This window comes from Lemur catta, chromosome 3 (genome assembly GCF_020740605.2).
Source record: "Lemur catta isolate mLemCat1 chromosome 3, mLemCat1.pri, whole genome shotgun sequence".
In the NCBI taxonomy this organism is placed as follows: Eukaryota; Metazoa; Chordata; class Mammalia; order Primates; family Lemuridae; genus Lemur; species Lemur catta.
Window position 1 is genome coordinate 96,875,203 of NC_059130.1, and position 16,791 is coordinate 96,891,993.

At 39.7% G+C, this 16,791-nt stretch overlaps 1 protein-coding gene across 6 annotated transcripts in view; it reads right to left on the minus strand.

Moving 5' to 3' along the window:
• NFYC (nuclear transcription factor Y subunit gamma) overlaps nt 1-16,791 on the minus strand; it is a 73,236-nt gene that overhangs the window by 32,555 nt on the left and 23,890 nt on the right. For all 6 annotated transcript variants that reach the window (XM_045548114.1, XM_045548113.1, XM_045548110.1 and 3 more), the window contains exon 2: nt 749-861. In XM_045548114.1, coding sequence (XP_045404070.1) covers nt 749-853 — 105 coding nt within the window. In that variant the 5' untranslated portion in view covers nt 854-861. The remainder of the gene's footprint in view (nt 1-748; nt 862-16,791) is intronic.

Here is a 16,791-nt window from a genome sequence, read left to right on the forward strand (position 1 = left end):
CACTGTGCCTGACACACCAAGTATTTAATAAATATCTGCTTTCTAAATGACTCTGGTTGTAATTACCAGACTGTAAGCTCCTCAAGGGCCAGGATTCTACTGGATTCTTCTATGTCAGTGGTTCTCAACAGGGGATGACTTTAGCCCAAAACGACATTTGCCAATGTCTGGAGGTGTTTCTACTGGCATCTAGTGAGCAGAGGCCAGGGATGCTGCTAAATATCTCATAATGCACAAGACAGCCCCTTACAAGAAAGAATTATCTGGCTCCAAATGTCAACAATGCTGCTGTTGAGAAACCTTGATCTAAATGTATCTTTTAACACCCAGAAAGAATACCTGGCTCCCAATAAATATGCTGTCGAACACACTGCCCAGTGGTTTTCACCAAGTTCTAGAAATTTGACAGGGCCACTAAATAAGACCTAAGAAATGAGCTATAGCTACTGAAGGAAAGTGAGATCTCTGCTTTTCTACATTTCCTAAAAGATATGTCTCACATTAAACTACCCCAAAGTCAAAGCATCTGCTACACACCCACATGCCTAAGGAAAGCCACTAAGATATAAAAGACAGCCTTGCAGTTACCTCACCTAAGGTAAATTATATTTTCATTTTCCTAATCAGGGTAAGAATGAACTATGCCTTTGTAAATGTGCTTGAAATTAAAGATGTTCTTAGTCTAAGTTTTGGTTAATCATCCCATAGCTCTTTACATTCTTTAAAAAAGTTTCTCAATCTTCCTTACCACTGTTAAATTCCGGATTTCTTCCATGACACGAGGCCAGAAGGACTGTAGGTTTTGCTGGGCATCACTGCTGCTAGTACTGCCAAATCCTCCTTCTGTGGACATTTCGATAACTGAAAATAAGCACATAAACAAAACACATTAGAAATAATAACATCAGACTTTCTGTCCAAGTAAGTCATTTGTATCTTTCTCTGTGGATGTTTTCACTAATTCATTCAATTTTTCAGTCTAATAAGGTATACAATTGTGCTGAAGAGATTTTTAGCACAGATTTAAATCTTAACACAAACATTTGGAGGAAAGTTTTCCTTCTACTAGCTTATATCACAGAGACTATCAAAGAACTCTAACTAGAAAATTCACAGTTGCTAGAAATCCAAACTGAAATCCTAATGTGAATCAGGGTTTTTAACTTCCTACGCAGGTGGGGGTGAAGTATTTTGTGCCCTAGTTCAGTCCATAATTTTCTTTGGTTTTTCTTTTGAGACAGAGTCTCACTTTGTTGCCTGGGCTAGAGTGCTGTGGCATCAGCCTAGCTCACAGCAACCTCAAACTCCTGGGCTCAAGCAATCTTTCTGCCTCAGCCTCCTGAGTAGCTGGGACTACAGGCATGCACCACCATGCCTGGCTAATTTTTTCTACATATTTTTAGTTGTCCAGATAATTTCTTTCTATTTTTAGTAGAGATGGGGTCTCACTCTTGCTCAGGCTGGTCTCAAACTCCTGAGCTCAAACGATCCACCCACCTCGGCCTCCCAGAGTGCTAGGATTACAGGCTTTAGCCACCATGCCCGACCTAGTCCATAACTTTCAATGCCATTCCCTGCAAAGCTTTTTTAAGTTCTCTATGGCTTTTCATACTCTATGGCATAGCCTTCAGCAAATATTTTAAGGGTCTCCAGTGATTAACACTGTACAGAAATGTAAACCTGAAGTCTTTGAAAAAAGAGCCAAGCTGGCATGATGCATGCACCTGTAATCTGAGGGAGAGGATCACTGGAGCCCAGGTGTTTGAAGCCAGCCTGGGGGCAACATAGCAAGACCTTGTCTCTTTAAAAAAAAAAAAAAAAAAGAAAGAGACAAGTTTTAGATACTGAGGTCCCATATCTCTGGGGCTGCTGATGATTATTATTCTTTCTAATCTCAAGTAAATCTGCCTCCAAGGACATAAAAGTGCTAAAGACTAGGCCAATAACTGAGTAGGTAACATGAAGTCTCTGAACCGAAACTACTTGCCAGTTCTTTCCTAATCTGAACCTTCCTATTAGGCATAAAGCCAAGCACAGCATACCAGCTACAGGAAGTTTTAAAGATAGTTGAAAAACAATGGAGAATTAAAATTAGGATAGAGAAGAGGGTCAGAATTTGCACTTAGTCAACTGCTTTGTGATAGAGGAAGATGAGTAAGGATCCCCACATCAGGTATAACTATAGATAATACAAGTTGAGTATCCCTTATCTGAAATGCTTTCAAACAGAAGTGTTTTAGATTTCGGATTTTCTGGATTTGGGGGTAAGTTTGTATTATACTTACCAGCTGAACATCCTAAATCTGAAAATCCAAAATTCAAAATGCTCCAATGAACACTTCCTTTGAACGTCATGTTGGCACTCAAAAAGTTTCAGATGTCAAAGCATTCCAGATTTTAGATTTTCAGATTAAGGGTATTCAACCTGTATTGTAATGTCTTAAAAGATTTACGGGATGGAAGTAAAAAGAAAAAAAAAAAAAAACTCCAGATGGCTTAAATGCTTATCTGGCAAATACTTAAATGCAAGAAACAGTTTAATTAAATGCAAAGAACGAGAAACTTAGTGATCTCCTAAGAATTTCTATTCTGGGGAATTATTTGAAAAGGTTTAACATGCCAGTGACAGGATGCTGGCGAAGAGCTAGTGAGTCATTAAGAACTAATTCTGAGGGGCTGAAAGAAAAGCACCAAAGCCAGGTATCACATGACCAAGTGTGTTACTTTCCAGGCTCCGTGTGGATGCATGCTGAGCTGATCACTCTCCATCAGCAAAGTGGAATGAGGGCTGGTAACTTTAGGTTTCGCCTGTGTGGATGTTCAATTTACTCTTAAATGTTTACCTGGGATTGTCCCAGGGGTCTAATTTTTTCTTTTCTTTTCCTTCTAAAGGAAATGATGAAAGGAAAGAAGTGGAAGGAAAACAAGAGTACAATCTTCAAAGCAGATTTCACTCTGGTGTAATGACATCAGTGGGTGATGATGTAATGGGAAAAGGTCTGGAGCCAATTTCTGGTGCCGGAGGCCTATAAACAGCTCTCTATACATCAACAGAAACTCTTAAGTACCTGGGATGCAATATGATCTTGGTGTTTCTGAAGGCAGTTAAAGGAAGTGTTGAATCATAGTTGGAATTGACTAGATAAAATCTTGAATCCTAAATAACCAAGTAAGATCCCCTCAACTCCTATGACATTTTCATTTATTACCACATGCACATGACCTATACACTACTCTCTCAGATGTACTGAGAACACAGAAATCAAGGTAATCCAGAGAAGTTTACTTATTTATTATTATTAACAGTTTCCTACCTCATGACAATGAAGACTGTGAGACTCAATCTAACTTTTTAAAAATGGGGCAAATAAAAAAATCTTTCTGGAAATAAAAATAATTATCAAAAAACTTTGATCAGTCTCCAAACAACTGTGTAGTCAACAGATCATGAATGAATCTTTGGCTGACTCAGAGCCACACACTGTTATAAGTGGGAGTCGGGTACAAAACAGAAGTTATCAAATTTTTCTGGAACTGAAAATGTATTAAAGGGTAAGTTTTAAAATTGGGACGCTCATCTCCATTAGAAAATTCCAAATGGATAATGGCAAATAATGCAAGTCAATAATAATGTCCTTTATATTTACTGCATCATAGAAGTTTAGGACTGAAAGAAAGACATCAAGAGACACTCAGGCCCATCCCTCTATACAATGCTCACAACTCCTCTTCACCCTCTGCTTCCCGCCCCACCACTCCGTTCTACCTTAAGTGGACATTCAGCTTAAATTTGAGCACCTCCCTCTCCAGTTCTAGGAAACTGGCTTACTGGTAACACATTCTTTCCCATCTTTGGATAGTTCTGACTGTTCTTCTTTACATTAAGTTTAATTTACAAGCGAAGTTCCATTTGAGCTTTCAATTTAGAGTTATAGCCTTTATGATTTTTCCATCCAGAGACCTCTTTTTATAAATTCCTGGCTTCAAAAGACAAAGGTCCCCTATCAGGGATACAAGGTCCTCTCACAAGGGAAAAGAAAAAAAGGTTTAGAGCATGTTTTCTAGCATCTTTGCAGAGATTATTAGTAATATCTTATGGAAGAACATAAATTGTTACTGTAAATTCCTCGAAAAGGTGAGTACTTTTATTCAAAAGCCTTTCCCTAAAGCAGATCCATCCTTTGCATGGAATTTTAATAATTAGACTAAATGTCAAGCAATACGTCTTATTAAAAACAAATTAGTGGTCTGATATTTTCTCATGGAGGCATGATTTAACTAAAATTATAAAACCTAACCATTCATCTTCCAATTCAGAACCGTGAGCCAAATAAATCTCTTTTACTAAAAACAAAACCCAAAAACTAATCATAAACAAAAACAAATTTTCCTGGCCAAACACTCCAACAAATTAAAAAATATAAAGCAACCTTAATCATCACCTCTTATTTTACTTTATTTACTTAGATACAGGGTCTCACTCTGCAGCCCAGACTGGAGTGCAGTGACATTACAGCTCACTCCAACCTCAATCTCCTTAGGCTCAAGCAATCCTCCCACCTCAGCCTCCTGGGACTACCTGAGACTACAGGCACACACCACCACGCTTGGTAGTTTTTTTAAATTTTTTATAGAGATGGGGTATTACTATGTTGTCCGGGCTGGTCTTAAACTCCTGGCCTCAAACGACCTTCCCACCTTGTCCTCCCAAAGTGCTGGGATTACAGGTGTGAGCCACTGCACCATGCCCACCTCTTATTTTAATAATGCATTAATTGCAAATGAATTGATATTGCTACAGAAGTAGCCCATTTACAACATCTACAGCCCATGGAAAATGTGCTGGGTTCATCTTCTAAGGTATGAGACAAGGCATGTATTTAAAAGTAAGAAGAGATTTATTTCAGGATCCTTTTCATTCCATGTTAAATCTCTAACACTGTATAAAGTTACACATTTATATAAAGTTGACAAGGACAAAACTGTCTTAAGACCAAGCCACGTTAGCTTAGATCACTCTTATGAGAAACGCAACATAGAACTTCCCAAATATAATTCATTATTAATACTAGATTTATTATTCATCTTCATTAATTACTTTATAAATAGTTGAATAAGGCTATCTAACTGTTTAATAAAGACTTCAGGATGAGTTGATGTACTGAATAGTTGTTGTTACTGGAAGTAATCTCAGTTTCCAGTATCTATTAACTTACATGGTTTTAATTTATCTGTTTTTTAAAAGACTGCTTTCCAAAGCTAGAAAGGGAAGAATCAAAGTCCATCATGAAAAGATTTTTTCTACAATGTTGAACTCAATTGGTATCTATCTACAAAGTCTTCTCTAAATGTCACTACCTGGAAGTGGTCCTTCCTTCTTGTGAACCTTAAGAGCCTTTGATCTACACTTCTCTTTCTGCCCTCACCATTACCTTGTACAATCATTATTAATGTGTATATCTTATTTCCCCTCCTGGTGTACAAGCTCCTTGAGAGTAGTATCTGCATATAATTCATCCCTGGATGCCTCACAGCACCTAGCACAGTCTAACAACTAATTACTCCTAAGTGAGGGGGCAAGAGAGTAGTTGGGTATGGCCTTTCTGAGAAAAAGGGCATCTTAGAAAGCGTGGCCCTGGAATGGGCTTATTGGGATTACCTGAACAACCAAAGGAAATGGTTATACAAACTATTCTAGGAAGCTCAGAATAAATGAAGCTCTCTCCGGGCACTTAAAGCAAAAGGGACTGCAATCAGAAATCTACCAGAAGCTGACTTCCTGAAGCGGATTTAAGATAAAAGGGAATGACAGAAAGGACACATACACACATCCAAGAAGGTCTTGGAAACTGCAAGACAGATTAGAAAGCTGGAAACATGGGTGCATACCATTCCCAAGTATAAATCTTTTGAAAGTCAGAACCTCTTCAGAAAGGTGACCAGGACAGATTAGCAAAGTTTGAAAAATTAATGACAATAGCTACACAGGAGGAGGATAAATACCTCTGGCCATCTATTAGCAAAAAGATAAGAAAATCATGAAGTAAAATGATTCAATCAGACCACTCAGAGAGTGGGGAATCTAGTTTAGCTGTTACTTTAATATCCAGTGACTCTTAATTATTCTTGAAGAAAGGAAGAAAAAGACCTCAGGAGTTTTCAAAACATCCCTAAAGCAAAGTGCTCCTCCTTTTAAGATTCTCTTGGAAATCTCTCAAGCTCTTGCTCTTCACCAGGTACCACGCTTGCCAAATCTTCCCTTAGTGATATGCCTGGGTGTGGAACAGGATGCATGAAAATTACCAGCCTCATAAATACAAAGAAATTTAAGGTTTTATTGTACTATTACCTCGTTTCTAAAACACTGTACCTTTAGGCTTTAGTTCTCTATTCTTTGGCATGTACTTCATTCTTTACACTAAAGTCTTTTATAATATATCTAAACAAATAATATAGCTCTTTGAAGTAAATAAAACCAAACAGATGTTGGAAGATAATACCTAAAAATCTAACATCACGACAACTGTTCAAGGAAAACAGACCACAAGAAGCTTCCCTAAAATGAAGCCTAATTCTTGACTAATGCTGCTTCCCACTGAAGTACAGTAAGTCCTCCATTAGTGTCCTCAATAGGTTCTTGGAAACTGCAACATAAGCAAAACAACATATAATGAAACCAATTTTACCACAGGCTAATTGACATAAGTAAAAATTAAATAAAAACCAAAACACTTCTAATATTGAACACTGAAACAAAGGTGAGCTATACATACAGTTAAGGAAGATTAATAAAAACAAGTAACATAATTATTTATCCAATTATTCCAGTTCAGGGTCGCAGGTGGCTGGAGGTTATCCCAACAGCTCAGAGTACAAGGTGGGAAACTTCCCTGGACAGAACACCATTCCATCACAGAGAGCACTGGGATGATTCAGACGTGCCAATTAACTGACCTTGTACATCTTTGCGATGTGGGAGAAAACTGGAGTACCAAGGAAAACCCACACAGACTTGGGGAGACGGGGAAAACTTCACACAGACCCAGATTCCTGGCCCCAGTCAGGAATCGATTTTTTTTTTTTCTCATCAACATTATAATGAAATGATGTTATCTGAGGACCTGCTGTGCTAGCGTTGACCCAACCTGGGCAGTCAAGTTTTTCCTAAAAATAATGTCCTCACTGTCAAATGAGAGTATTATGTAAACAAATATACCTTAGCCCAGCATTGACTGAAAAACACACTTTAATGTTACTATCATCATTCTCCCTTAACATTCCCAAATACAACTTGCAGGCTTTAGGTCTTTTGGGCTGAGTATCCCCAACCATTCCTGTGTGTCTCCAACTTAATAAATGTCAACAAGTTTCTCCCTATGTTCAATGCACATACCTTCTTCGCCCCCCTTGTGACATTATTTTGATCATGTCTTCCTCTACTCATGAGGTGACATGCTTTTTACACGTATACCTCGTTTTATTGCATTTCACTGTATTGCACTTCACAGATACTGTACTTTTTACAAATTGAAGGGTTGTGGCAACTCAAGCAAGTCTATTGGCACTATTTTTCCAACAGCATGTGCTCACTTTGTGTCTCTGTGTCCCATTTTGGTAGTTCTCCCAATATTTCTAACTTTTTCATTATGTCTATTATGGTGACCTGTGATCAGTGATCTCTGACACACTACTGTAATTGTTTTGGGGTGCCATGATCTGCACCCATATAAGACAGAACACTTAATCCATAAATGGTGTGGGTGTTTTGACTGCTCTACGACTGGCCGTTCCCCCCTCTCTCCCTCTCTGCCTCTCTCCCCATCTTTCTCCCTCCTTGGCCCTCCCTATTCCCTCAGACACAATATTGAAATTAGGCCAATTAATAACCCTACAACGGGCTGGGCGCAGTGGCTCATGCCTGTAATCCTAGCACTCTGGGAGGCCGAAGCAGGTGGATTGTTTGAGCTCAGGAGTTCTAGACCAGCCTGAGCAAGAGTGAGACCCCATCTCTACTAAAAATAGAAAGAAATTATCTGGCCAACTAAAAATATATATAGAAAAAATTAGCCGCGCATGGTGGCACATGCCTGTACTCTCAGCTACTTGGGAGCCTGACGCAGAAGGATCACTTAAGCCCAGGAGTTTGAGGTTGCTGTGAGCTAGGCTGACTCCACGGCACTCACTCTAGCCTGGGGAACAGAGTGAGACTCTGTCTCAAGAAGAAAAAAAAAAAAACAACGGCCTATGAGTGTTCAAGTGAAAGAAGAGTCACACTTGTCTCACTTTAAATCAAAGGCTAGAAATGATTAAGTTTACTGAGGAGGGCATGTCAAAAGCCAAGACAGGCTGAGAGCTAGGCCTCTTCCAGTAAACACACAAATGATAAGAAAGCAAAACAGCCTTATTGCTGATAGGAAGAAAGTTTTAGTGGTCTGGATACAAGATCAAACCAGCCACAACATTGCCTTAAGCCAAAACTTAATCCAGAGCAAAGGCCCTAATTCTCTTCAATTCTATGACGGCTGAGAGAGGTGAGGAAGCTGCAGAAGAAAAGCTTGAAGACAGCAGAGGATGGTTCATAAGGTTTAAGGAAAGAAGTCATCTCCATAACGTAAAAGTACAAGGTGAAGCAGCAAGTGCTGATATAGAAACTGCAGCAAGCTATCCAGATCTAGCTAAGATAATTGAAGAAGGTGGCTACACTAAACAATAGATTTTAAATGTAAATGAAACAGCCTTCTATTGGAAGAAGAGGCCACCTAAGATTTTCATAGCTAGAGAGTAGAAGTCAATGTTTGGCTTCAAAGCTTCAAAGGACAGGCTGACTCTATTGTTAGGGGCTAAGTTGGTGACTTTAAGTTGAAGCTGGTGCTCATTTACCATTCTGAAAATCCTAGGACCCTACTCTGCCTGTGCTCTATAAATGAGACAAGAAAGCTTAGATGACAGCATGTTTACAGCATGCTTTACTGAATATTTTAAGCCCACCACTGAGACCTACTGCTCAGGAAAAAAGATTCCTTTCAAAATATTACTGCTCATTGACAATACACCTAGTCACCCAAAAGCTCTAATGGAGATATACAAGAAAATGAATGTTGTTTTCATGCCTACTAATACAACACCCATTCTGCAGCCTATGGATCAAACACTAATTTCAACTTTCAAGTCTTATTATTTAATAAATACATTTCATAGGGCTACAGCTACTAGACAGTAATTCCTCTGATGATCTGGGCAAAGTAAATTGAAAAGCTTCTGGAAAGGATTCACTGTTTTAGATGTCATTAAGAATATCTGTGATTCATGGAAGGAGGTCAAAATGATAACATTAACCGGAGTGCTGAAGAAGTTGACTGCAACCCTTATGGATGACTTTGAGGGGTTCAAAACTTCAGTAGAAGAAGTAACTGCAGATGTAGTGGAAACAGCAAGAGAACTGGAATTAGAAGTGGAGCCTGCAATCTCATAATGAAACTTTACTGGATGAGAAGTTCCTTCTTATGGATGAGCAAAGAAAGTGGTTTCCTGAGATGGAATCTACTCCTGGTGAAGATGTGACCACTGCTGAAATGATAAGAAAACATTTAAAATATTATGTAAACTTAGTTGATAAGGCAGTAGCAGGGTTTGAGAGGATCAAATCCAATTCTGAAAGAAGTTCTCCTATAGGTAAAACACCATACAACAGCAAAGCAAGCTACTGAAGAGAAATCTTTCATAAAAGGAACCATCAATCAATGCAGCAAACTGCATCATTTTTAAAAATTTCCACGGCTGGGTGGATGCAGTGGCTCGTGCCTATAATCCCAGTGCTTTGGGAAGCAAAGGCAGAAGGACTGCTTGAGGCCAGGGGTTTGAGACCAGCCTTGGCAATGTAGTAAGAACCCACCTCAACAAAAAAAATTTTTTTTAATTACCTATGTGTGGCGGCAAGAACCTGTAGTCCCAGCTAACTCAGGAGGCTAAGGCAGGAGCATTGCTTAAGTCTAGGAGTTTGAGGGTCCAATAAGCTATGATCACACCACTACACCCACGCCCCCAGCCTAGCCTGCCAACAGAGTGAGACCCCATCCCCCCAAAAAAAGAAAAGAAATTGCCACAGCCAACCTATAACATTCAGCAACGACCACCCTCATCAGTCAGCAACCATCATCCTCCACCAGCAAAAAAATTATGACCTCCTGAAGGCTCAGATGATCGTTAATAATTTTTAGCAATAAAGCATTTTAAAATTAAGGTACACACATTGTCCTTTTAGATATAATGCTATTGCACACTTAATAGACTACACTATAGTGTAAATGTAACTTTTATATGTACTGGAAAACCAAAAAAATTGTGTGACTCACTTTATTGGGATATTTGCTTTATTGTGGTGGTTTGGAACCAAACTGTCAATAGCCTGACGTATGCCTGTATTTTGCCCTATAGGCAGCACCATCACAAGCATTTTATGTTCCAACACTGCTCAGGTATTTACTGAAGTTAGTTCTAGTTTTCTTCATTTGAATGAGATAAAATTGGTGGGATGTTCTATTTTAAATGGTGAGCGAGAGATATAGAGAAATAAAGAATATCAATATGAATACACGGATGAGGAAGAAAGGGGTAGGATTTAAGCTATACCTGCTATTTGACATATTCTTCCAAACTACAAAGAAAAGGAAAAACTAAATGAGAATTGAAACTTTCAAAACATGACAATTCCACCAACAGACAATTTGGTTCTCATGCTTATACAGATGGACCTTAGGATATATGTCATTATCAATCACAATGGCTAAAAAGCATTTCAAGCCTCAAGTAGGGTTACATTCTCCATTTGAAAATCAGTGGGAGATCGACAATTTCAGAAGGAGAAAAGTAGCATTGCTGTGGAAGTTAAAAGGCCTATGTTTGTGCCCTGGCCTGCTTGCTGCCTACTAGCGGGCGGCCTCGGGCCAGTCCACTAAGCCACTCCAGGAGCAATGTATACTGAACACATATACCAAAAGGGTCTCCAGCGGCCTGGGAGGGAAGTCCTACACTTCACTACTTGATGATGCAATAAATGAATGAATATAAGGGAGGGCAGGGTGACTAGAGAGAATAGAGGGTTCAGTAGTCTTTATTTAAGCTCATTTAACGTTTCTACTTAAGCAAGAAAGCACTGAGTTTAGCTCCAGAAACCTTATTACTTAAGTTCTAAACCCCTACATAGCTGGATACCAGATGGTCACACTTACTGGTAGGCTATTACATAGTCCCCACTATTATAGTACAAGAATGAATAGTGTAGCCTTAGTTTCCCCAACCCTGATTAATAACAAGTTCAATGTCTGAGGTTGCGTGTGTTTCTAGTTCTAAGAGGCTAAGTACAAAGCTGCTTTTCAAAGCACCTACTAGAAAACCATGCTTCCCAAAAGACTAAGGCTTGGAATTGGCTGCACACTGCTCTCCTTAAAGATCTGCTCAAAAGGACACATTTTCAAACTCACAGGAGAGCCATTTTTCCTTCAAAAGCAAAAACATGTTTCTGTTTGCTATCTACTACAATAGAATCTTTGAAACGGGCTAGATCATAATAAAGTTGTAGTATAACTAGAAAAAATGAAGACACAGCAACTAGTATAAATAATGACAGTGAGGAAAAGGCATGAAAAGAACATTCTCTAAAACTTGTTTCCATGGAACAGAAAATGGTATGCAACATCTTCACACACTTTCTTTCTCATTCTTCCATTAATGCTCAAACTTAAACCATCCCTGCATATATGACAGCAATAAAATACTATCAGTACTTTTGCATGATGGAGAAAAAGAACCAAAATAGTAAAATACTGTCTATAGCAAGGGTCTGAAAACTATAGCTCACAGGCCAAATCCGTGCCACAGCCTGTTTCTGCAAAGTTTCACTGGAAGACAGCAAACCTCATTAGTTTATGCTGTCTATGGCTGCTTTCATGCTACAACAGTAAAGTCAACAGAAACCCTAAAACTTACATAGTCTAAATTATTACCTGGCCCTTTAAAGAGAAAGGGTCAAAGGCCCAGCATGGTGGCTCACACCTGTAATCTCAGCACTTTGGGAGGCTGAGGTGGAAAGATCAATCGAGGCCAGCAGTTCAAGACCAGCCTGGGCAACACAGCAAGACCCTTTCTCTACAAAAAAATATAAAAAATTAGCCAGGTGTGGTGGAAGGCCGAGGCAGGCCCAGGAGTTTGAGTTTACAGTGAGCCACTACACTCCAGCCTGGGCAAGAGAGTGAGACTTTGTCTTTAAAAGACAAATGGTCAGATAATATTTAGGCCTTGTTGTAAAGCATTGTTAGGTATTTTATTTATCCCTATTTACTGATGGGGAAACTGAGCACCAGAGGTTGAGAAGCTTGTCCTAGATCACACAGCTGTTATGTGGCTCCCCTGCCTCCCTCACCTGTTTAGCCTCCATTAGAAGTAAACTGGGCCAGCCCCCTCTGCCCCACAAAAATATCTATTAATCTCTTTGACCCTCCAGTGTAATGACAGTAAAAAAATTCTTGCAGGAAGAATGGTGAGTAACTGGTTTTTCAAGCCCTATGTCTGAAAGGGAATCTAACATGAGCTAGAGATAGAAAGAGTAGCTGTAGCCTAAGTTGTATCCTAAAACAAAAAGCCATTTTGCTTACTGGGTCCCTTTGGAGATTCACAAATAACCTCCTCCCTGGTATCTGCCAGTGTTCTGTGTTTGTGTGTCCAGGAGAGGTGAGAAGTGTGATTGTGAAGAATGTTTCAAAGATGCCAACTTTGAGCTGTAGAGTTAACAAACTACATACCACACACATTATCCTCAATTGATCTTCACTTAGCTCAGTGATAAACTGATCAGTATTATTACAATTCTACAGAAAAGGCTGAGGATGGGTATCTTAAGTCACTTGCTCAAGATCAAAATATAATAAATGGTGGAGTCAGAAATGCAAAAGATCTAAAATTCTGTTCTTGATTTATTACAACTTATTCATTCCCACTTTTTGCACTGTTTTAAGGTGTAGGTATATTGAAACTGCTCAGGAGATGAGCAGTCTCAGCTTGATCACGGACTCAAATCCTTAGCCCGAGCATATATGCATCTTTCTTTTATTTCTCTGTTGTCTCTCTTTTAGTGCTATGGCTCTTTTCTATTTTACCCTTCCCCTTTACTAACTCTGTAGGCGGGTCAGCATTACCTATGAATACTCAGCTGAGAACAGTGGGGGGCGGTAAAGTACAAGGGTAAATACATTAAGAAAATGTATTGGACCTGGGGTTTCTTGCTCCCTGGCAAACTAACTTACTATATGTCTATGATCTAGGGCAAATCCCTTAAATTTCTTTCTTTCTTTTTTTTTTTTTTGAGACAGAGTCTCACTTTGTTGCCCAGGCTAGAGTGAGTGCCGTGGCGTCAGCCTAGCTCACAGCAACCTCAAACTCCTGGGCTTAAGCGATCCTACTGCCTCAGCCTCCCCAGTAGCTGGGACTACGGGCATGCGCCACCATGCCCGGCTAATTTTTTTCTATAAATATTTTTAGTTGTCCAGATAATTTATTTCTATTTTTAGTAGAGACGGGGTCTCGCTCAGGCTGGTCTCGAACTCCTGACCTCGAGCGATCCACCCGCCTCGGCCTCCCAGAGGGCTAGGATTACAGGCGTGAGCCACCACGCCCGGCCTAAATCCCTTAAATTTCTTAGGAACTTCTCTGTTCACCGATAGCAGCATCCTGCAAGACAGTCCCAACACAAAAGTGGGAAAATAAATGTTAAAAGGCCTCAAAAAATACCAACCTTCATACAAATGCCAGATGGCATCATATCATCATTACTGTTTGGAGCTGGACAAGACACCTACTACTGGCCTGGGTAGGCCCAGATGCAGTATCAAGCCTAGACCAATCCCCTTTATGTATTATAGTAAGTGACCCAACCAGCTTCTTTCACTCTATAATTTAGATTACTTTGTCTTTAACATGTTTCCTTTAAAAGCCCAGTTTTAGATGCATAGAAATACATATTAGAGAAAGATCTCTTATCTCTTTTATAAACAAGAAATATTGATAATTTTTAAAGCTCTTTAAACTATTAATATTAAATTTAGAACGAATGTACTAGGTTCTAAATAAGCAAAGAACTCAAACTGGAAATGACTAGGAATGCTCCAAATTCAAATCCCTGAGAATGTAAGTGATCAACAGCTATGCAAATTTTCCCTGCAGACTCATCCAAAAACATTTAAATTCTTAGACCGTGTCTCCGTGGACACCTCAGACTTCTATAAGCTAGGACTATGTGGCTGTTTTGTCTTGTGGAAGGAATCTTATTTATAATTTATTACAGGGCAGAGGAAACCTGGAGTCTAGGCAGCTCCCCACCCAACCTGGCCCCACTGGCTAAGCAAAAGTTTCTGTTTTGAGCTCTGAAGAGAGTTCTGCCTGTTTCCATCTCTATCCAAGACGCTGGAGTGAAGGGAACATGTTCCGGAAAGCAGGAATTTTGAGACTGTCTCATAGATTGAGACCAATGTTTAAGGTTTTTTTGGAATAGTATTGGTAAAAAGCTTGCCTTTACAGCTGCAGTCCCCAACCCTCCAGGCCGAGGCTGGGTACCAGTCCATGCGTGGCCTGTTAGGAAATGAGCCCCATCATGGCCTGAGCTTCACACCACCCTCCCCCCACCCACGACACCCTACCCCAGTCCGTGGAAAAATTGTCTTCCATGAAACCGGTCCCTGGTGCCAAAAAGGTTGAAGACTGCTGCTTTACAGTACAAGTATAAAGAAATTAAACTAAATACTGTATACACATTCACTAATCAGTGATGACTAAATTTTTTTTCTCCCAAAGAAACCACTCCTGGCACACAATCAAATCTATTTCCACAATTAGTGTATTTATTCACTTTCTTTAGACTTGTTTGTGTGGCATATTATTTTTTGGCATATTACTTTTTAAGCCTAAAATTTTCATGGTCCTATCTTATCCCCAGTTCTTACATAACTGTCTTTGTTTCTGGCACATCCTCAACGCAAACATTACTTATATATAGTGGGGATTCAATACACATCTCCTGAATGAACAAACACAAGCATCTCAAGAACTATTTTAAGACCTCAAGTATCCTAGGCCTCACTCTGGGTTCTTTTCTTTGAAACTGGCAAATGGGGAAATTCCTTCTTAAGTACCTGTGCTCAATAGTGCAATAACCTTTGTGCAGTAATTCCATGAAAAGTCAAAAGAGTGGGGATGGAGAGAAACCTGTTCTACTTTAGAAGCTGTAGCACAAATAGAGACAATTATCTAATCATAGGTGCCACTGAAAAATGGAAGATTGTGCTGGTGAGTTAATGTGTCTAAAAACTGGGGCGGGGGAGAGAATGTTCAATTAAAAACCTAGAGGACATGATAAGAATGTCAATATGAGCTTGGCTGTATTGATTTTGCTCACTTACAGACATACCGTGAACTCTGCCCTCTGCTTAGTGTCTTTTATCATTGATTTAAATGTTTAAAGAGAAGGAAGAGGCCGGGCGCGGTGGCTCACGCCTGTAATCCTAGCTCTGGGAGGCCGAGGCGGGTGGATCGCTCGAGGTCAGGAGTTCGAGACCAGCCTGAGCAAGAGTGAGACCCCGTCTCTACTAAAAATAGAAAGAAATTATCTGGCCAACTAAAAAATATATATACAAAAAAATTAGCCGGGCATGGTGGCTCATGCCTGTAGTCCCAGCTACTAGGGAGGCTGAGGCAGTAGGATCGCTTAAGCCCAGGAGTCTGAGGTTGCTGTGAGCTAGGCTGATGCCACGGCACTCACTCTAGCCCGGGCAACAAAGTGACACTCTGTCTCAAAAAAAAAAAAAAAAAAAGAGAAGGAAGAAAGGAAGGAAGGAAGAAAAGGAGGGAAGGAGGGAGGGGAAAGGGAAGAGAAAAGGAAAGAGGAAAGGAAAGGGGAAAGGGAAGAAAAGAAAGAGAGAAAGAAGCAAGCATGAAAAAGAAACAAATCCTCCAATGTAACCAAACCCTAAATCTTCTACCTCCATATATACAGCTGTCAGGAACTGAGAATGTAAAGACCATTTCAAAGAGTGCAAAGCAACTTAGACGGTTATGCTAATCCCACACATTTCTACATACTTTATATTTTTTAAAGTAGCTTCATATTATCGCATTTGTTTAATATTCCCATCTGACAGATAAAGAAACTTTATCCAGGTTGATTGAGGAATTTGGCCAAGGTCACAGTGCAAGTATATGCCAGAGCTTGAATTAAAACCCATGTGCCCCGATTCTCAGTTCTGTGCTCTTTGACCAAATGTTCTTCTCCTACTTGAGAATTGATAACTCAACAAAGGACCAAAACCTTAAGACCCTATCTATAGTTTTTCTCAGGCTGGAACATAAATCCACAAAGCTTTTTTATTAATACTTTTAGTTTTCCTGATCATTCTCCTGGAAAAAGAACTCTAAAATGCCAAGATGCCAGTTTCTTACACATTTCAAAGTGGAAAGCTCAAGGTTTCAAAGGTGTTAAACTGCAGTTGCCTCCAAGGAGTGAGAACTGACCATCTGGTCACCAATCAATAGTGGAGACAGAAATGTTTGATAGATCAAGTTCACTCTCTGGGGGCCTGGTGATGGGAAGTCACTCTATCTTTTCACTATATTTCAGAAGAACAGCCTTAGCTCAGCCCCTTGTTGGAGATGTTTCCACAGCTGTACACTTACAGGAGGAATCATATGGTTAAATTCTACGGAGTGCTTCAAAATTGTAGCCATTGCTACATTGAGAACATGGTGATG